Raw genomic sequence first — 22,121 nt, forward strand, 5'->3', positions numbered from 1 at the left:
AAAGGGCTGGGAAGACCCCTGCAGAACCCCAGAGAGCCTGTGCACCTGGAGCAGTGCTTGGACTTGCTAGAAGGTGGCTTTCTGCATTTTGTTAAAATCTGCCCTTTATTCAAACTCCATGAGGACTAACAGCTTGCTCAACTTTATGGGGAAGGAGCAGAGTGTATGCTTTGCAAGCAAAAGGGCCCAGGGCTCAGTCTTTGGCGTTTCCAAGGAGGGTTGGGCCAAGACCCCCCCCCCCGAGAGCTGCTGCCGCCACCAGTCAATGTAGGCAACACTGAACTAGTTGGGAGGGTCAAGGGTCTGGCAGCTTCCTTGGTTTCTGCACCAAGTCCTCAGGCAACCCCTCTGCTCCTTCCATCCACCTCAGGAATGGATGCACATCCCTTGCCAAACAGCCACCACTGTCACCGAGGGAGCACACTTTGGGTCCCAGATTAAAAATATCTACGCTGCAAGATCAAGGACACACCCACCCAGCACCCAGACTTGAAGAACAGGTTCTGTCTGGTTGCGGAGTGCAATTCACGTGGTTAAGAAGGAGCCACAGGGGGAAAGGGGTTGGGTGGCGAGAGTTACATCACATCTTGCTCAGAAGGAACGCTCAAGTGGTTATCCTGGCAGGAGATGGATCCTTGCAGGCAAAGAGGAGGGAGGCCCCTGTGCAGGGTGGGGGCTGCGGCCCCGGTTATTAAGCTAGGGGAAGACCAAGGTGGTGGTGGCGGTATTGGTGGTTGGGTTTATTCCTTGCCTTTGAGTTAAATCATGCTATGGGCAGGAAGCCACAGGAACCACCTTCTCCTATGAGAGCTGCTAAGTTCATTCCAATGGGGCAAATTCAACACGGTGCCGAAACACCTCTCTGGCCTTCCCGCTTGGCAGAAGAGCCTAAGAAGACCCCTGCTGGATCAGGCCCATGGCCCGTCTAGTCCAGCATCCTGTTCTCACTGCGGCCAACCAGATGCCTGTGGGATACTCACAAGCAGGAACCAAACACAAGAGCCCTCTTCCCTCCTCTGGGTTCTCCAGCAAATGGTCTTCAAAAGCATTGATGCCTCCAGCTATGGAGCAGCCATCGATTGCTCCCTCCTCCACGAATTTGTCCAATCCTCTTTTAAAGCCATCTAGCTTGGTGGCCATCACTGCCTCCAGTGGGAAGGAGTTCCATAGTTTTAACTACGTGCTGCGTGGAAAAGCACTTTCTTGGGCCTGTCCTGAATCTTCCAACATTCAGCTTCACTGGAGGTCCACATGTTTCTACTGCTATCTGAGAGAGACAGTTCCCAAGGCTTCGTTTCTTGCCACCGGAACATTTCATTTCCCCTCCTACTACCCAAAAAGCCCAAGCGTGAAGTTTTCCCCTCTTCCTGCCTGCCTGCAAGGAAGCTCCCCTCCTTGTCAACATCCTGAGGCTGCCAGTTCCCCCTCTGAACAGGTGCAGCATTGCGGAGCAGTTCCACGGCCAACTGGACAGCAGCGAAAGCCCATTTCGGAGGGGAGTGGGGATGCCGGAAGGCAAGGGAGAGCTGGCTTTTAAAGATGACCACAATGGCTTGTTGCAGACCTTTTGGAGTGCTCGCAGGCCACCGGCCGCCCCCTGCACCAAAAGCTCTCAGAATGAGAACAGAAGAGCCCTGCTGGATCAGGGAAATGGCTCTCTTAGTCCTGTTCTCACAGGGGTCAACCGGGAAATCTACAAGCAAGACAAGAGCCCTCCTCCCCCTCCGGTGGTTTCCAGCTACAGTGGTACCTCTGGTTGCGAATGGGATCCGTTCCGGAGCCCCGTTCACAACCTGAAAGGAACACAGCGCATGCACAGGTCACAATTCACCGCGTCTGCGCATGCGTGAGCAGCAAAACCTGGAAGTAACCCTTTCCAGTACTTCCGGTTCACCGCAGGACGCAACCTGAAAGGGCGTAACCCGCAGCGTTCGCAGCATGAGGTATGACTGTACTGGTATTCAGAAGCATCTGTGGAGGCAGAGCAGAGCCATCATGGCCAGTCGCCATCAATAGCCCTCTCTCCTCCATGAATTTGTCCAATTCTCTTTTAAAACCATCTAGGTTTGAGGCCTTCACTGTTTCTTGCGGGAGTGAGTTCCATGCACGGCCTGAAAAAGGTCTTTTATCTGTCCTGGGTCTAAGAATGTTCAGCCACATTGGATGCTCACTAGCTCTAGTGTTCTGAGAGAAAAAACTTCTGTCTGTTTTCTCCATGCCACGCACAATTCTGTATACTTCAGCTGTGTCACCCGTTACTTGCCTGTTTCCTAAGCTGAAAAGTCCCAAATGCTGCAACCTCTCCAGTCCCAAAACATACTGAGGTTAGGAACAAGGCGCCGAGAAAAAGGCAGTGTCCCTACCACCACTACCACCACCTTGACCTACACATCCCCACTGCTTGCAGAATTAGCCTCAATATAACAGTTGTGGGGAACCTGTGCCCCCCCCCAGATGCTGCCGAACTAGTACCCCCATCATCAGCATCCCTGACCATTGGCAAAGTTGGGAGTTGTGACAATGTCAAGGGGGGTACAGACTGGCTTCGGCACTTGTTGGGGAAGCTGGAAAAACAGCCTTCAGATTTTACATCGTCAACCTGCTGGTTCCTTCCTCTCTTGACAACGAAGGGAGGAGTTTAGGGATATTTAAAAAATAACAATTTTATAAGTTGTGTGTCCTTGTTTCTCAATTCGATCCATTTACATGGTTTTGTGGTGTTTTATGCATTGTGACTTGCCGTTATTTTCATTGCTTATAGTTTAGTCATTCTTTATTGTACTTGTTACGTGTAAACTGTTTACTTATTGTTTGCTGGTATTTAATTTTACCGTTTACTGTTATACGCTAATGGATTTTTGATTATTGCTTTATTCAGTGTAAGTTGTTTATTTTAAAGTTATGGTTTTATCATGCAGGGTATTTTTTTCTAGAAAAAGAGGTGTTGGAACTTGTTGACCTTTTTTTAGGGGGAGTACCCAGCCAAAGATAGCCCCTAAAAAAGCTTCTCTTCTTATGCCCTTGCACCAATCGCCTCATGTATAGTAATATAGAAAGGCGGTATACAAATTAAAAGTGAACTGAAATGAAATGAAGATGAGTGAGAGAAGGGGTCATTGTGGCTGTTGGCTCGCAGAAAGCCTTGGGTTCAATCTCTGATGGCATCTGCAAAGAGGAGTCTTGCCTGGTCGTGACAGAGACCCTAAAGAGCTATAAACTGCTCAGTGTTCCTGGACCCAGCTCCTAGTCTAACACTCTCACCGCTAACACCACACTGATGCACATATAATTACTAGCAGGCTTAGAACATCTGCCTCATAGCCAGCCAAACTACTGTCCCATTTAGCCCACTCTGGCCTGCTCTGACTGACAGCAGGTCTCCAGGGCCTCAAGGAGGGATTGAACCCAGAGCCATCTGACACCTGGCAGGTGCTCTGTCATCCATGGGCTGCAGACCTTCCCACAATTCTCTGGGACTGGCTAGTTGCAAAAAGGCAGAAGAGGGAAGCACGCTTTCTCAGGTGAGATGCATACCCCTCAACTGTCCCATTTAAAGCGGGAAATCCCAGAATCACAGAAGCCAATCCCGGCTTCTGTTTGGACTCCAGAATTTCCCATTTGTTGGTCCAGAAGCACCGGACCAAAAGACACTCACTCTAGTGCAAGTCAGCAGGGTTGTGCCAGAGCACTGGAACGAAAGCCACTCGTTTGTTGGTCTTGCAGGACAAAAAAAAGAGCGGCTTCAGTTTCATGCTCTCGTGAGAGCTTGAAACCAAAAATAGAGCATCCGGATTTAGGTGCCAAAAATGTTGGAGGGTATGGGTATACATTCGTGGAGAATGGCTTCAAGCTGTTTGGAGGAAGGGCCGGCACTATCATTGGGCAGAAGGAGGCAACTGAGGGCAGCATCAGCATCGCCCAGCCCTTCTGCCTGAGCATCCTCTCCACCCCCAGCCATTACCCCTGTGTTGCAGGATAGAGCTTGCATGCCACATGGCCTGCCCTGAGCCCAATTCCAGGTGCAATTGAGGAGACTATGCCATTCGTCAGGCAGCAAAAGAACTTGGGCTGGCCCTGAGCAGACAGTCCAATGGGCCTCTTTGTCTTGAACTGCCCCCTTCTACAGAGTTCAGCACATAACAATCTGGACAGCCTTTGCACCCTTTCAGAGTGAGAAAGAGGGTAGAACAGACACCCGTGTAAGGACTGAGGCCGCCTGAAGCCAGACCGCTCTGCCGCCATCAGTTTTCCCTATGGTTTGCAATTGCCAGAGCGGTCCTGAGGGATTTTGCTGCCTGGAGGAAGGCAAGATGGTGCCCCCACTAAATCCACACACATAAGGCGACGGGACTGGGAGACGAACCTTACTTCCATGCCTGCAGTGGGTTCCTGTCCTCTGTCACACCGGAGGACAAGCAGCAATTTTAGGCACTCCAGGACAGGCCACGAGGGCACTCCCACCCAGTACTGTCCTCTGAGAGAGGAATGCCTCTGGGGAACAGGGGAACATGCCTTACTTTGTCTAACGATAGGGCCGGGCCGGCGAACAGCTCATAGAAGACTTCAAAGTTATGCAGATATTTACAAGCTGCATTTCTGAATATTGCAAGGTCCAGATAAGCAGCCTTGCTTGCTCTGAGGGACTCCCACAGGGCTGACTAAGACTCAGATGTGACCATGGACCCGAAGAACTATCTTCAAAACAGGACTAACCCATTTTGGAGCGGGGGGTGGGGGAGGTGGGGGAGGTTATCTAGGGATTATAGGAAGCTGCCTTATGCAGAGCCAAACTATTTGCCCAGCTAACTCAGTGTCAGCTATACAGACTGGCAGAGGCTCTCTCTCTCTCTCCAGGATTTCAGAAAGGCAGTTGTTCCGTGCCCTACCTGGAGATGCTGTTGGGGTGTGTGTCACACCTGGGGAGGGGGTCATACCTGGGATTTTCTGCTCTCTCTCGTCTTCTGCCCCTTCAACACAAAATTCCAGGGCTGTGTACAAATGTGTGAATAAAAACCATGCAACACAAAACAGCAGACGGCATGGGTCCCAGCCAGAAGACTGTGCGAGAAAATGCATCGTTAGAGAACTGCGGAACTCACTTCTGCAGGAGGCAGTGAGAGTCACCAGTTTGGATAGCCTTAAGAGAGGATTGGACAGATTCGTGGAGGAGAAGCCAGCTATCAAAGGCTCCCAGCCACGATGGCCATGCTCTGCCTCCGCTTTTGAAGGCAGCTATGCTTGCGGGAAAACAGTGGAAGGGAGAGGAGTCTTGTGCTCAGAGCTTTCTTGTGGGTTTCCCATATGGGCATCTGGGTGGTCCTTGGGGGAATTCACCAAGCTCTTCTTAAGTCCTTATATGTGATAGAATTATATTTCCTGATACAATACAATTCAGCTCTTTTGTAACCGTCACAAAAGGGGATTGTTTTGTGCCAGCATTGGTGTTGGGAAAAGGGGATGGGGATGGGGCCTAATGCTATTTTGGGGGGGGGGGTTGAACACATATGCACACTGATAGGGTTGGGGAAATGTTTCTGGTCCACAGCCACTGCAAATATCACATTTCTGGAACCAAAATCCAACGTCCTATGTCCAAGGCACAAAGGACCCATCTAAGTCTCCAGGCTGTATGTTTCTTTCCAACTTTAAAACCCAGTGTTAATGGATACAGTCATACCTCGGGTTACGAACACTGCGGGTTGCACGTTTTCGGGTTGTGGACCGCACCAAACCCAGAAGTACTGGAATGGGTTACTTTGGGGTTTTGACACAAATGCGGCACTTCGGGTTCACGTTCGCAACCCGAGGTATGACTGTAATTGGAAAAACCTCTCTCTCTATGGAAAACATAAGAGAACTGCTGCCAGTCAGAACAGGACAAACTGGTGTAAGCAGTATTTGGTGGTGTGGTTTAAAGATGTGAAGGCTCAGGGGGAAAACAATAAACATGGGAGGGCAGGAACTGTCACCCCCAACCCCCCTCCCCCCCCAGGCCTTCACATCGCCAGTTGTGGGGCAAGCCCTCTCTGACCTCTGCTTATAGTTCCACTTCCCAGTGTGAGGGCCTGGGTTTCATTCAGTCTAAGGCAGCCTCCTGTGTCCTTAACAAATGATGCTGAGGAAGGGGTAAATGCTCCACTCTGAAGAGGAGCCCATCTGCTTGTTGCATCCTGGCTCTTACCTCAATAGGAACAGGTGCTACAAGACAGCTGTGCGGTTAACCAAGGCCTGCCAGTCTCAGCAGAAGCAGCTGGCATTCGGAGATCTCAGCTGGCCTCCAGGCTGTTGTTGGGTGCAACTCAAAGGGGTGGATTCAGCTGCAGAACTTTAGGGACCAAGTTACCTAAAGGGGTGTCTTCTCCCGTATCAACCTGCCCAGGGCCTTCAGATCAATGGTGGCCCCAATCCGCTCCTCCCCCCGCCACACCTTTAGAGGCTCTCAGGGTGGCAAGTGGGACAAGGCAGTCTGTCCGTTGGCATCGTGGTTTATGGGACTCTCTCGTCAGAAATCCCTCTCCCTTGCCAAGTTTGTCATCCTTTAGGCAGCTCCAGCCCTACTATTAGGCAAAGTGAGGTTGTGGGAGGTGGCAGCAGCAAAGCGATGGAAAGCAAAGCAAGGCGCTCACCCACCAGCTAGCAATTAGCCTGCTGCCTTCAGGGACTGTGGAGGTGGTTGTCCCGTCACCACTGTTGAAGCAAAATGGTGTTCTGGTTGGCTTCTGGAAGGAGGGGCACCATCTTGCCCTTTGCCTCAGGTGGCAAAATGTCTTGGGCTAGCCCTGCCTTTAGGCGCCGACTTAACACCACACTCGTGGCTTCTCGGACAGTTGCATCGGCCTCCTTTGCTGCCGTTAGGTTAAATTCTATGTTTCAGGTTTTTATTTTTTGTTTTCAAACACCATCGTTCCAAGCTGCCCTGACTGCGTTGAAGCAGGAAAGTGGGGCACCCTCACTATTCTGAATGAAACAGAAGTCAGAAGTATCCAGGAGGGCTGTATCATAGAGCAGAGAAACACCCCCAGAGTTGTGTCTGAGCAACTTGGCCTGGCTCCGAGGGCCTCCTGGCAGTTCCCTCACTGCGAGAAGTGAAGTTACAGAGGACCTTCTTGGTAGTGGCGGAAAACAGGTGTGCTTATCCTTTTTATGCTCAGAAGTTAGGAATAAACTGCTGAATAACACACACACACACACACACCGCGGATGTTGATGAGAGGAGGAAGAGAAGAGGATCTCCCAGGATCAAGCAAAACCACACAGGCTTCACCAACCTGGTGCCCTCAAATGTTTTGGACCACAACCCCCATCAGCATGGCAAAGAATGCCCATTACATTGATGGTTCCACACCCAACCTGGGCAATAATGCAAATCCTGAGTGTGCGAATGTGTTAAAGAAAGTGGAGGTGGGAAAGAGCCTTCCTTGCCTCAGATGCCCCAGAGAAAGGCTGTCAATCACAGCAGCAAATATTCTAACCTGGCATGAAAGGGTCCTGATGTCCCTAAACCCACCACAGAGTCCTGCTGTTTCAGAGAGATTGAATTTCCACCCCTGGACCTGTCACCAAGGTCCTTTTTACAAGCAAGAGACAGGATGCAAAGCTCACAGGTGGCATGGCTGGCATTTGCCCTGCCATGTCTTTGCCCTCCTTTACCAAGCCATAGAATCATGGTGCTGGAAGGGACCTGAAGGATCATCCAGCAGAACCCTCTGAAATGCAGGAATAAGCCCCTGACTGTGATAGAGAAGCCACCAAAGGCTGGCATCTCAAGAGATAGGAAGGTCCCTTTCTGGCTTGGCTACATTCTCAGCGCATCACTTGAGGCGTGTGACATCGCCACACTGCTCTGTGACTCAGTTCCCCTCTCTGTGACGCAAGGGCACAGCCGGTCCATTCATTTCCTACTATGGCCTCCGTGGGGCATGACTGTGGGTGGTCCCAAGCAGGGAGGATAATTTGTGGGTTGTTGTGGAGGTGGGACAGGCCAACCCTAGCGGGGAAACTAGCCAAAAGGAGGCTTCACCTGTTCCATTCTAGATACACAGACACCAAAATCAAGCCCAAAGGTATCTCCCAGATTCAATTCCTGGCATCTCCAGGTAGGGTTGGGAGCGGTCATGGATAGCTGCTGCCAGTCTGTGTAGACTGCACTGAGCTAGCTAGAGCCAATGGTCTGATTCAGTATAAACTGGCTTCCCACGTTGATGAGTTCTGCGTAGCTAAGGAAGCTTTGCCATTCTTGTGATAAGCATCAGCCCGGTTCGTCCACCACTCACCCCAAGCAACCAGTTTCCTTATTCCCACAGCCATGACGGTCAACAGCAAAGGCTGGGTACCCTCTCCAAATGATGCACGCTACAACTCCCATCACCCCTGACCATTGACCATACTGGATTCTGGAGCGGATGGGAGTTAAAAATCCAAAACATCTGGGGAGAAGCCCCGCTGACGGCCCCTAGTCTATAGTGGGTGAAAGAAGAGGGCTTGGGTGGTCCCTTCAGTAGCTCTCAGTCCCTCCTGGCAGAGAATTCTGTGGGTGTTTTTACTCTCCGAATCCCGCAGGTTGAATCAGTGGGAGGGAGGCACTCTGCACATGCTTAAAGAGAAGTACCCATTCTACAGCAGTATGTAGACAAATTGGAACAGGTCCAGAGGGAGGCAGCGAAGATGGTCAGGGGTACAGAAAACAAGCCCCAGGTAGTAAAGCTGAACAAAATATGGTGTGTTTAATTGGGGCGGGTTCGCAGGTTGTGATACCTCTGCAATTCAGATACTCGAATGAGTGTCAGATAAGCACTGGACAGTGTGGTAGATGCACAACATACATTTAAGGCCCACTTAAAACACATGCCTTCCCCCAGATAATCCTGGGAACTGCGGCTCCCCCCCTCACAGAGATACAGGTGCCATGGAACCACAGCAAACTACAGTTCCCAGAATTCCTTTGAGAGAGGGGAAGCCATGTGCACACTAGGTATGCATCTAGGTATTAAATCTCTGCTGTCCCAGAAAACCTTGATCTAATAGTCTTTAAGATCCAAGGCACCAGATTTTGGCTGAACATTAGGAGAGACTTCTTGACAGCAAGAGGGGTTCACCAAGGGAGCCAATGGCCTTGCCAGGGGTTGACGGTGGTGGGGCTGTCCCTGGCTGGAGATCTTCAAGCAGAGGCACCTGTTGGACACATGCCAGCCAAAAAGCGGGTTGGACTAGACCGCCTTCATGAACCGCGGCCCACCTTCACCTCTTCTGGTACTTTATGTTACTACTTTACATGCTTCAGAACTCAGCCTCAGACCTTCCTCTCCGCCACGCTAAACAAGCTCCTTGCTCTCCACCTGGGAGAAGTCTTAACTCCGAGAAACTGACTGGCCCCGGCCCCGCAAGCCACCCGTCGCGCCGGAGAGGCGCTCTGCACGCGCCCAGGAACCCTCCGGCCCAGAGTCCTGCCGCTGCCCACTCACCCCAGTCCAGGAAGCGCTGCACGTTCTTCTCCCGCCGCAGGGGGGCGCCGCTGCACTCCTGGTGGACGCAGAGCAGCAGGTCCAGCAGCGCCTCCAGCCCCGGCTCGGCCGCCGCCCCTTCGCCCAGCAGCGCCTCCCGCAGCCCGGCCAGGCGCCGCTCCACCGGGCTGCACATGATCGCCGCCGCGGAGCTGGAGCGGGACAGGCGAGGACGCCGCGGGAGCCCGGCCAGCAATGCCGCCGCCGCCGACGCTGGAGCAGCCAGAGGAGCGCCCCGCCCCGATGCTGGTGGGATGGGCGCAACCCGACACCTGGCCCAGCTGGGAGCGGGAGGAGGAGGAGGGCGAGGGCGCCGCCGGAGCGGGAGCGCCCGCAGGGACCAGCGCCACCCTCCTCCCGGGCGCCGATGCCCCAGACGCGCCCCTGCGGTTACTCTATGTTGCCGGCACGGGCTGGCAGCAGCGCATCGCCGGGCTTGCAGGTGTGGGCTCTTTCGCAGCCCAACGCGGAGACGCCACGCGGGGCTCAATGTGAAGACAGGATGCCGGGCCACGGGGCAGCGAGGCTCCTATCCTAGAGTTGGTAAGGGTCACGAGGGGCATCTTAGTCTAGCTCCTGCCACGCAGGAATCTCTTGCCCAACGTGGGGCTCGAACCCACGACCCTGAGATTAGGAACCTTCTGCTCCCAGTTCCATCCCTGTGGTTGAGCTCTTGGGACCATCTGCATGCATAGCTGGTGAGATGGGATGCAAGATGTGATACTTCCTCTAATTCCAACTGAATCAGTCGCAAAGGATTTGAATAGTAAACAAATAACATTCCTGCATTGCAGGGGGTTGGACTAGATGACCCTTGGGATCCCAGCTCTACAAGCCTATGATTCTGTGCTTTTCCCCCCACAGGGTTAAAACTGAGAGGGAAGGGTAATGGTGGCAGGGACAGAATGTCAGGTCCAGCCCTCCTGTTAGATCACCTGAGGTGTTCATCACAGGCCACTGTCATTTTGGCACCTAATGGGAATCATAAAATGGCAAAAAGAGGAAAGGTAAAGGATCTCTGGATGATTAAGTCCAGGTCAATGGTGACTATGAGGTGCAGCACTTATCTCACTTCAGGCTGAGGGAGTCGGTGTTTGTCCACAGCTTTCTGGGTCATGTGGCCAGCATGACTAAACTGCTTCTGGTGCAACGGAAACAACAAGCCAGAGCACACAGAAACGCTGTTTACCTTCCTGCCGGAGTGGTACCTATTTATCTACTCACACTGGTGAGCTTTCGAACTGCTAGGTTGGCAGAAGCTGGGACAGAGCAACAGGAGCTCACCCGTCGTGTGGATTCGAACCGCCGACCTTCCCATCGGCAAGTCCAAGAGTGGTTTAGACCACAGCGCCACCCGCATCCCTTTGGTGCACAAAATGGCACCTCCATCCCCACCTGGGAGGAAGGGGAACAAGGAGGGAATGAAAATCTACATTGGGCTCTGCTGTCCCTGTGGATCTTGCTGCCTGAGGCAGAGATGGTTGCACCGGCCCTGCACTGGAGGGATGCCCATTGGCCACCAACTCTCCCCTTGCAAAGAGCAGCCCTGAGAACACCTGTTGCACAGGGCTGCAAATACAATCTGGACCAGCATTGCTCACTCTGCCTGGAAGCAACTCTCCAGGGTCTCCCTCTGGATAAGGTCTCCCCATCACCAGTTACCTGATCTTTTTACCTGGATATACCTGGGACCTCCCTGCGTGCAAAGCAGGTGCCCTGCTTATCTCATTCCAAATCATAGCTCAATAAGGCAGCATATGGAGACTGATCAGCCATCTGCACTAGGCATTCAGAAATTGCATCTAGGTGTCACCTGAGGCCCCCCCCCCCGTTTTGAGAGCAGATGGCACTGGTTTGCCGCCCTAAGCCTTGGAGTTGCATATAGCCACCATGACTAATAGCCATGGACTGCTTATGCCTGCTTAAAGGTAAAGGTAAATGGCCCCCTGACCCTTTAGACCGTGGGGTTGCGGTGCTCATCTCGCTCTATAGGCCGAGGGAGCCGGTGTTTGTCCGCAGACAGCTTCCAGGTCATGTGGCCAGCATGACTAAGCCGCTTCTGGCGAACCAGAGCAGCGCACGGAAATGCCATTTACCTTCCCGCTGGAGCAGTGGCGTAGCGTGGGTTGTCAGCACCCGGGGCAAGGCAAGTAATTTGCGCCCCCTAACCCGTGGATTTGTGCCCCCTAACCCTAACCCCCAGATGTTGCGCCCGGTGCAGCCGGCCCCCCCTGCACCCCCCACGCTACGCCACTGCGCTGGAGCGGTACCTATTTATCTACTTGCACTTTGACGTGCTTTCGAACTGCTAGGTTGGCAGGAGCAGGGACTGAGCAACGGGAGCTCACCCCGTTGCGGGGATTCGAACCACCGACCTTCTGATCAGCAAGTCCTAGGCTCTGTGGTTTAACCCACAGCGCCACCCACGTCCCACTTAGATCCATCTAATTCCTTTTCCAAAGACATTAAAGCACCGGGGGACTGCAAGTTCCATACATTAGCACCACTGCCGCTGCTGTGCCTCCTGCACGGGGCTCACCTAATCCAACCTCTTCCAGCTGCGCAATCATCAACCCGACCCCCTTGCCCTGCGCCTGTCTACATGCCCAATCCAAACGTCCTATGGGGGGGGGGGAGTTTCCAGCTTGCATGAAGCTGCACTGCCCTCTGCTGGGAAAAACAGCAACAATAGTTAATACTCACACTTGGGGAGCAGAACAAACGCCAGCCGGTTCTGTACCCACTTGCCACAAAAGGCCCTTAGAGCATGGGTAGGTAAACTAAGGCCTGGAGGCCAGATCCGGCCCAATCGCCTTCTAAATCCGGCCCGCGGACGGTCTGGGAATCAGCATGTTTTTACACTAGCCCAATGGTTGCCATTAATTTGATTTTGAATTGATTTTAAAATGAATTGATTTTAGAATGCTGTGTTACTTTTATTGTTGTTAGCTGCTCTGAGCCCAGCTTCGGCTGGGGAGGGCAGGATATAAATATTATTATTATTATTATTATTATTATTATTATTATTATTATTATTATTATTATTAGAACAGTGTTTCCCAACCTTTTTTGGGCAAAGGCACACTTGTTTCATGAAAAAAATCTTGAGGCACACCACCATGTGTGCCTATGTGGGGCACGTTACAGCCCCGTGACGTCAGCACGCAGCGTCACGCCGGGAGGGACGCACGAAAGTGTAAGTTTCATTTTTTCCCCCTCCCCCTTGCCTTCCTTCTGTGCCAACCGCCAAAAAGCCAAGAATCGCGGGACCGCCGGTGGAGGGGGGGAGGGCGAGCGGAGGCAGCGGCGAGCCCCGTTCCTCCCCATCCGCCCCATTCCGTGCAAGGAGCGCGAACAGGTGTGAGAAGGGGGTCAAACCTGCGGGCCAGCGCCAGGGAACCTCCAAGCTTTGGGGGTGGGGGGGGGAGGAGGCAGCAAAGCGAGGCAGGAAGGAGAGCGCGGCTTGGCTGGGTGAGCTTTGGCAGGGGCAGGGAATGAGAGCCGCGAGGCGGGCGCTGCGGACGGAGGCGCTGCCCGCCGAGCTCGCAGGCAGCCAGGCAGGCAGACGGCGAGAGCCCCGCGCTGGGCGGCCTCTCCTCGCCGCTGCCGCCCCGCCTCTCGCCGCCCGACTCGCCCGCCTCCCTCCGGGGACGGCGCCCCAATCGAAAATTTGACTTTAAAAAAAAAAAATCTTTCGCATTTTTTAATTTTTCCCACGGCACACCAGGCAACATCTCGCGGCACACTATTGTGCCGCGGAACAGTGGTTGAAAAACACTGTATTAGAATATGTCCTTTTATTTAAAATGCATCTCTGGGTTATTTGTGGGGCATAGGAATTTGTTCTCCCCCCCCTTCAAAATACAGTCTGGCCCCCACAAGGTCCAAGGGACAGTGGACTGGCCCCCAGCTGAAAAAGTTTGCTGACTCCTGCCTTAGAGCCTGAGGCTGTGCATACAGATATAAGAAGAGCCTGCCTGCTGGATCAGGCCAATGGCTCATCTTAGTCCAGCATCCTGTTCTCACAGGGGCCACGCAAATGATCGTGGGAAACCTGCAGGCAGAATCCGAGCACAAGAGCCACTCTCCCTTCTCATGGTTTCCAGCGAGTGGGATTCAGAAGCATTGCTGCCCCCAACTGGGGAGGCACAGCACAACCATTGCGGCTTGTAGCCATCGATAGCCCTCTCCTCCATGAATTTCTTTCATCCTCTGTTCAAGCCATCGAGGTAGACGGCCATCTCCGCCTCCTGCGGCAGGGAGTTCCAGAGTTTAACCATGTGCTGCGTTAAGGAGGACTTCCTTTCATCTGTCCCAAACCTTCCAGCATTCAGCTTCATCTTAGGAGGGAGGTAGAAAAAGCTTTTCCCTTGTCTACTTTCTCTATGTCATGCATGATAGTATAACCTTTTATCATGCTGCCTCTTGCATTTTCTCTAAACCATGGGTAGGCAAACTAAGGACCAGGGGCCGGATCCGGCCCAATCGCCTTCTAAATCCGGCCTGCGGACGGTCCGGGAACCAGCATATTTTTACATGAGTAGAATGTGTGCTTTTATTTAAAGCACATCTCTGGGTTATTTGTGGGGCATAGGAATTCGTTCATTTTTTTCCAAAATATAGTCCGGCCCCCCACAAGGTCTGAGGGACAGTGGACCGGCCCCCTGCTGAAAAAGTTTGCTGATTCCTGAATCTGAACTAAAAAATCCGAAATGCTGCAAGCTTCCCTCACAGGGGATTTGCTCCACACACACCCCGATCATTTTAAGTTCCCCTTTTCTGAACATTTTCCAACTCTGCAACATCCTTTCTGAGGTTGAGAGACCAGACCTGTACAAAGTATTCCCAATGTGGCTATGCGGACAGCATCCCTGACCTAGCAGGGGTTACTGACTGGGAGTGGCTAAATTTCAAAGCACCCAGACCCAGTCATATCACCCCTCGCTCCTATCTTTACTGAGGAAGTTTGTCTCAACACAAGTACCCTGCTTTGGATGAAGTCACACCCCTCCAGTCTGGAACTGCATCACAAACATAGGAATCACTGAGCTGCGATACCTGCCTTCCAGGGGGTTGGACTAGATGACCGCTGGGGTTCCCTTTCCAACTCTACAATTCCAACTCTGCAGTTTTATGGTTCTATGTTTAGACATGCAAACAGTGACTTCAGCCAGCAGAGGGCAGCAGCCTCATGCTTCCCCTTTGTAGGCACCCACAAAAATGGGTGCGCATGCCCAGATTGCAAGTGTGCCCCACCTCTGCTCCTGCAAGCAAGACTCTCTATCTATCTATCTCTCTCACACACACACACACTGCTAGGAAGCAGGACTTGGACTCTTGTGAGTTTCCTTCCTTGGACTCTGCTCCAAACAGGGCAGGAGATGATGGGCTCAAGAATACTGCCAGATGCTCAAGATGGCCTGTGAGATGATGTGACCTTTAGGGAAAAAGAGATAAGCGTCCACAGGATTATTCTCTCTGCAGGGAACAGACTTATCCTTGGAACTTGGGAAGGAATCTTTTTGCATTTTAAGAGGGGAGAGCAGCCAAAAGAAGCCCCTCCCATAGCACTACTAGCTTCTTCCTCTTCAGCCCCAGCCCTATTCTTGCTGCCCCCTCTCGCCTGGTCCCAGGCTTCACAGGGGAGGCTGTGGCTCAGTGGCAGGGAAGCTGCTTGGCACACAGAAGGCGCCAGGCACAATCTGACCCCAGCCATATTTCAAATTCTCAAAACCTTTATTGGCATATATACAAGGCTCCAATAAGGTCCGGTACAATAAAACCACTCAGCATAAACCTTCACGAATCTTCACCGTGTGTTGCAGAAACCTGACTACTATCTCCATCTTAGCCCCATCCTGAGTAAACGTAAGGAAGACTACCTTGCATTCATCTGAATGCTACTCCCTGCTAACAACCAACTGATTAATGAACTTAGATCAAATTGTTTGATACCAGGGGCAAAAGAACAAAGTGCTTTTTTCTGGGGGGATGCAGGGGGGCGCATACCCCTAATTTTTTGTGTGAATCTTTGTACTTTTGTCCATTTACTGTATTTATTTTTCCCAATTTGAACTATAAAATGGTGATTTCCTCGAGTCAAAATGAGAGTAGCCCTAAACATTTTTTAAAGAAAAAAAGCACAGTGCGCAACTGATTCTATTTGTCTCTGTCCACAGGGTCATAGTCTCTGCGCAAATGGTATTTTCTGAAATCTCCCCTGTAGTATTGCTGAAAGTAATACATTCAGTCTTGCCAGCATGTACACCCTGCGCTGATTCAGGTTGATCAAATGGGAGAGATAAGTTGCCACTGGCTGTCTACCCAACTTTGCAGAGTTGTGGGGATAAAACAGGAAGAGCGCTCTGGCACTTCCTAAAAAAGGAACTCACTGGAAATAGGAAGAGAACTCTGGTTCCTTCGAGGAAATAATTTGAACATCTAGGTTTGGCTCAAACTTTTGGGTGAAGAAGAAAGTGAAGAGGGCGGGGGAGAGATGGTGGTGACCAGAACAGATTATTGCATGCCTGAAACTCTCAAGTCCAAAAAAACTGCAGGGGGGAAACGAGGCTGATTTTCACTTGGGTCAAAGACCCAGTTTGGCACTCATCCCCACGCGCATTTGCGTACACAAAAGTCACAGGCTGGGAGCCTCAATGGCACCCCTCTGGAGGTTTCACCCAGGGCAAAAAACATAGCTAGTACCCCTGTAGCTACAGCTCTGAAAAACTGCACCCACACCTGACTGCAACTGGAATCCCCTCTGGCCCCCTGATCGCCTGTCACAGAGCACTTGGCTTTGGTGAGGACTGGGTGGTGGCAGTGGCGTAGCGTGGGGGGTGCCAGGGGGGCTGGCCGCACCAGACGCAACATCTGGGGGGGGCGCTCGCTGCCTCCGGAGTCGCCGAAGAGCCTCGGGCGCAGGCTGTAGCGGAGCCACATGTCTCGCGGAACCGACGAGCTGTGCGCGCGTCCGGGCTGAAGGCGCCCGGCAGGCAGCGGCTCTCAGCGCTCGCCGCGGAGGACGCGCCAGGCAGCCCCTCCTCACAGCCCCGCCTCCGCCGGTGCTGCTGCAGCTGCTGGGCCGTTGCATTTTCCTCGCCTCTCTGCCCCCCTCCTCCTCCGGGCAAGCGGCGTCGTTTGGGCGGCAGTGCCAGCGGCAACTCACAGGTTAGGGGTTAGGGGGGGGCGCAAATTACTTGCCTTGCCCCGGGTTAGGGGGCGCAAATTACTTGCGTTGCCCCGGGTGCTGACAACTCACGCTACGCCGCTGGGTGGTGGCACCACACACACACTGCCAGCCAAGAAAGTGCCCCCTCGCTGCTCAGCTGTGATCCTGGTGCAGGGACGGATCAAGGCTTTACGGAGGAGGAATCTTCCAGCTGCTAGGGTCCCCACCTGCCTAGCCAGCCCCTTCAAAGCTATTGTGGCATTACAGACAAGAGTCAGCTGCTCTGCAGGCCCAGGGACTGGGCCTTGCGGGTCTCCACCCACCTACCCACCCCCTCCTCACTTGCTCCAGACTGTTTCTTGGCCCCTGGGACCAGTTGTAAACAAGAATGTTGGCATGAACCCAGGGCAAAGATAAGCTGGAATGCTTGGACTGCAGGAAACCCTTTTCTAAATGGGGATGGGAAGGAATGCCTCATCTAGCGGCACACCGGCATTCCTGAGGGTGACTGCACCAGATGGGAATCAGACCAGCTTCCAATCATAAAGTCCTTTAAGGGCACAAGAGAGACTTCCCTCTCCCCCTCTCTCTCTGGGCAGCCAGCGTCACTTTTCCCAGCACACTGTCTCCAGTGAGTTAACAGGGTAATTTGCTCCCCCCCCCAGCCCCAATAAGGACACACCCCTTTCTCCATAATCTCTTCCTTTGCATTTCTAGCCCCCCCCCCATTCCCCCTGGCCTGCTCCTCCTTTTGAGAGCTACCAGTGTAAAACTCCCCCTCCTCCACCCCACATCTAACTTAGTGGCTGTGCTTAGATGCAACACCTAAGCTGTTTTTTTTTTGGGGGGGGGCCTACATCAATTCATCTCCCACTTTATACAAGAGCAGAAGTACCCGCTATTGTTTTCAAATGAGAATCGTTTTGTGCAAACCACGACAAACTATTTTAAAATACGGCTTGTCTAAACGACCCATCTCCAAACCACAGTTTCCCGTTCAGGCTGGCACAAAGCCAATCCTATTTTAAACTGACTAATCAGCTACATAGCTCGGTTGGTTAGAACATGGTGCTGATAATGCCAAGTTTGCCTATTTGATCCCCGTACGGGTCGGCTGCATATTCCTTCATTGCAGGGAGTTGCGCGGATAGAAGATGATCCTCAGGATTCCTTCCAAAAAAAAAATCTATGATTCCATCTACAGTTTGTCCTGATTTTGCTAGAACAGCAACTGGTGGTTTGTTGGGAACAGATACTTCCAATCACTTCCTTCTGGCTGAAGATGGAAGGGGAAAATACCTGCTAATGAATGGCTATTCCTAGCCTTGAGCTTTTTGAGTCACCTCAAGTTAGCAATAAGAACATGGGCAGAACCATGCAGGATCAGGCCCATCTAGTCCAGAATCCTGTTCTCACAGTTGCAAACCAGATGCCTATTATGGGAAACCTGCAAGCAGGACCTGAGCACAAGAGCCCTCTGCCCTCCTGCGGTTTCCAGCAAATGGTATTGCTGCCTCCAACAATGGAGGCAAGAGCAGAAGCCATCCTGGCTAGTAGCCATCAATAGCCCTTTCCTTTCCAGGAACATGTCCAATCCTCTTTTAAAGCTATCCAAGATGGTGGCCATCCCTGCCTCCTGTGGCAGGGAGTTCCACAGGTTAACGCTTTGCTGCATAAAGAAGGAATTTCTTTTATCTGCCCTGAATCTTCCAACATTTCACTTCATGGGATGGGCCATATATTTTAGTGCTATGAGAGAGGGAGGAAAACCTTTCCTCTATTTGCTTTCTCTTGGCCACCTTCACTTTCAGGGTGAAAATTCCGAATATCTTTCAACATTTCCATGACAACAGGGAAAACCATCACATTAACTGAAAAAGCACTCTTTTTCAGAGATAAAAACCCACAAACCGGACAGGTGACTTGTTATTTATATCATACAATCCTCAATGAAACGGAGCCGGGAGTTTTCTGCATTTGCAATACGCACAAACATAATTTTCACTTGTCAACACCCTGATACCTAACATGCAAGCTTCCTTGTCCTCAGAATTCAATTGTTGGCATGGATGCATAGGGGGACAGGACGGCTGGCTACATAAACCCCACCACATGGGAATCCCTTGCAGACAACCGCAGTGCCTGGAGACGGACATCCGGGTCATGCATCCACAATGACCAGAGGAGGAATGACCGCTGGGAGGAGCGCAGAAGAGAAGAAACACCCTGGTGCATCTGCAGCAGCAAAACCGGACGCCTTCATCTGCCCCGGCTGCAATGAAACATGTCTCTCCCATATCGGTCTCTACAGCCCTAGCAGGAGCTGCAACCTTCCAGTGGTTTGACTTCACCCCCAAAGGCACACTCCTCTACTGTCCCCCGAGACAGACAAGATGCCAACTCTAGGGAGCTGTGTCCTGTGGAGCCTCAGGCTAAGCAGGACTTGCATTGAATGGTCAGGGGTGGGTTCTGGGTTCAGTAATCTTCCCCACTGAAAGCAATACACCTTTCCAGGTTCATCCAGGTTGAAGTTTCTGGCTTTGCTGTGTAGTCAACGGCAGCCCGTCTTGTTGGCACTGGAGCAGCACAGGGTTATTAAACTTTTAAAATACTAAAGTGTGTGTGTTTGGGGGCGGGAATGAACAGGCAGCTGCAGATCTCCAAAAATCAACTTTAATGCAAGGGATGCAGGTGGAACATTCAACAGCTCCCTCCGCTTCTGACACAGAGCTGCACTTTTGACCCCCCTCCTCCGAGGTCTTAGCAGGATCTAATCCCAATAAGCAGCTCTGGGCAGACTCAGCCAATCATGTTCCATCTACAGGGTTAAGATACTGGCCCATCTTCCTTCAACCTTCTGGCAGAGGGTGGGCGAAATCATTTATCCCTCCGACCCAAACACACAGAGAGAGGTTGAAGTCATTTTGGGGTTGGGGTTGGGGTTGGGGGGGAGGCTGTAATGCCAACCCCCCCAACTATATATCTCCTTCCTTCCTTCCTTCCTTGGCAGGCCTGGAGGGTAACAAAGACCATCATAAGCCTCCCTTCTCTTCAGACACAACGTACAACCTTAAAATCTTCAAATCCTTTTCCATGCACAAGTCCTGGATTTTCTGAGCCAAACAGACCGCAGGGTCTAGCTCATCCCAGGAGACCTCCACGCCCACTGTGGAGCCCACCCCTGCCAGAAAATCAGTGCAATATGGAGAGCCCGCCCCCCCTTTCCACTCAATGCCACCCCCCATCACCTCCCTATCAATTTCTTGCCCAGTGCCTGCATAGCATGGCAGAGGGTGGGGTGGAAGGTAAGGGGAGATGCATTTGGTGCAGCGTCAACCCTTTGCCACCGGGATGTGAGCAGCTGGTCCCATTAAATCCCATTAGAGCACCACTTTGTAAAGGCACAGGGTGGGTGGGTGGGTGGGAGGAGGGGGAAGTGATGTCAAAAAAAACAACTATCACCTCTTGGGCAAAGCAGGAAGTGATGCGTCCGTCTGAGGTGTCAAAACAGGTGGTGGTGCATGTTCTCAGAAAGTGACTGTGATAGCGTGGGGGGGGCAGTGAGGAGGTTGCCAAGGCTGGGTGGCATCACCCAAGAAGTGGGGGCTGGCCCCGCAATGATCCAGAGGCCCTGAACCAGGACCCGAACACCACTGGATGCGAGGAAATTATGGACACCCTCTCGAGCGTCGACTGGGAAAACGACCTGTGGGAGTGGAAAGCTCCAAGGTGTGGGCCTCGGCCCAGGTGAGCCCCTCATCAGACAGGTGCTGGGACTGGCACCACACCTGGCACCCACTCCTGCGGGCTCTCGCCTAGAGAAGAGGTTACCGACAGGAGATCCCTCCCCAGCACCACACAAGACGACTGCCTCAAAGATAGCAGATGTATTAAAACATTTTTTTAAAAAACGAAATCATCTGTGGGTTTGGGGTGGCGTCTTTTGTTCTCGTGGGGCGGGGGACTTCAAAGTCGAGTTCGTGATGGCAGGCGGCCCACCCAAAGGCTGGGCAGAGTCAAGAGGCGGGGGCCCCCTCCCGCTCGACAGGGAGGGGGCATCATTCGTGCCTGCGCTTGGAGGGCGGCACCAGGTGGGAGGGCAGTTCGGTGGGCAGCTCGTGCCCCTCCAGCTTGACCTTGATGAGGTGGTTGGCAAGGGCAAACTCCTCGTCGTCCAGCAGCCCATCCTTGTCCACGTCCGCCAGCTTCCAGATCTTGCCCAGGACGGTGTTGGGCAGCTTGGACTTGACCATCTCCTTCTTGGCGCTGGCGCCCGTGATCTTGCCGTTGACGGGCGAGAGGGTGTAGAAGATCTCGTCGTACGTGGGCTTGTCCTTGCTCACCACCCACTCTAGGTCGTCGATGCCCTCGCCTGCCCCCTCGCCGTAGCCGTGGCCGAAGGGCCCGTTCATGGTGCCCTCGAAGGCCCCGCCCTTCACCACCTGCGTGGGCATCTGAGCCTCCTCCTGCCGCACCATCACCATCAGGCGCGCAATGTCGTTGGCCAGCATGTCGTCCACCGCGTCCAGCAGCTTCGACTTCAGCGGCTGGAACTTGCTGAAGTCCTGCGTAAGCAGCTGCTCCTGGGGGGACAACAAGGTGGGCACATGTGAAGAGCATGAAGTAAAATCCAGCATTCCGTTCTTGTTTTTGTATATAATTTTTATTAAATTTTCTGTTTTACAATCTAAAGTACTCATTTTTTACATCCTTAAAATATAAATGATTTCTCTTCTCCTCTTTCCATGGTTCATTTTATGTATCATAAATCCCTGCATATTTTACAAAAACTATACCATTCAGCATTCCATTATTACATCCATCATAACTTATTTACACTGTTGAATTTATCTTAATGCTGCCAGCGTTTTCAGCTGTACACAGTTATTTCCCATATATTCAATAAATGTTTTCCAGTCATCTCTAAATGTATGTTCTTCTTGTTCTCTTATTCTATATGTTAAGTCTGCGAGCTGTGTGTATTCTGTCAACTTAAGCTGCCACTCTTCTTTGGTTGAGACCTCATTTTCCATTTTTGGGCTGACAAAACACAGGCCACAGTAGTGGCATACATAAATGACCTTTTTTTGACACCTGGGAATTTCAGCCTGAATTATCCCCAAAAGAAAGGACTCTGTTTTGGGGGGAAAGTACTTTTAAACATTTGTGTTCAATTCATTATGGATCATTTCCCAATACTCTTTTACCCTTTTACAAGTCCAACACATATGAAAGAACGTTCCCTCAACCTCTTTGCATCTCCAGCACTTATCTGATTCAGTCTTAAACATCTTTGCAAGCCTACTCAGAGTTAAATACCATCTGTAAATCATTTTGAAGTAGTTCTCCTTCAAAGAATAACATGCTGGGAACTGCAAATCACTTTTCCAGAGTTTTTCCGCCCAGTATTCTGTTCTCAATAGTGGCCAAACGTCCCTAAGAACCTGGGA

General features: G+C 52.0%; 2 protein-coding genes across 5 annotated transcripts in view; both read right to left on the reverse strand.

The window, feature by feature from the left end:
- The window catches only part of CDC42BPG (CDC42 binding protein kinase gamma), a 56,636-nt gene extending 46,985 nt beyond the window's left edge, over positions 1-9,651 (reverse strand). For all 3 annotated transcript variants that reach the window (XM_082204263.1, XM_082204262.1, XM_082204261.1), the window contains exon 1: positions 9,462-9,651. In XM_082204263.1, coding sequence (XP_082060389.1) covers positions 9,462-9,636 — 175 coding nt within the window. In that variant the 5' untranslated portion in view covers positions 9,637-9,651. The remainder of the gene's footprint in view (positions 1-9,461) is intronic.
- Positions 9,652-19,328: 9,677 nt separating this feature from the next.
- Positions 19,329-22,121, reverse strand: part of EHD1 (EH domain containing 1) — a 31,512-nt gene continuing 28,719 nt past the window's right edge. For both annotated transcript variants that reach the window (XM_082204291.1, XM_082204290.1), the window contains exon 6: positions 19,329-21,254. In XM_082204291.1, coding sequence (XP_082060417.1) covers positions 20,730-21,254 — 525 coding nt within the window. In that variant the 3' untranslated portion in view covers positions 19,329-20,729. The remainder of the gene's footprint in view (positions 21,255-22,121) is intronic.

This window comes from Podarcis vaucheri, assembly GCF_965113315.1.
Source record: "Podarcis vaucheri genome assembly, chromosome: 16".
Lineage (NCBI taxonomy): Eukaryota > Metazoa > Chordata > Lepidosauria > Squamata > Lacertidae > Podarcis > Podarcis vaucheri.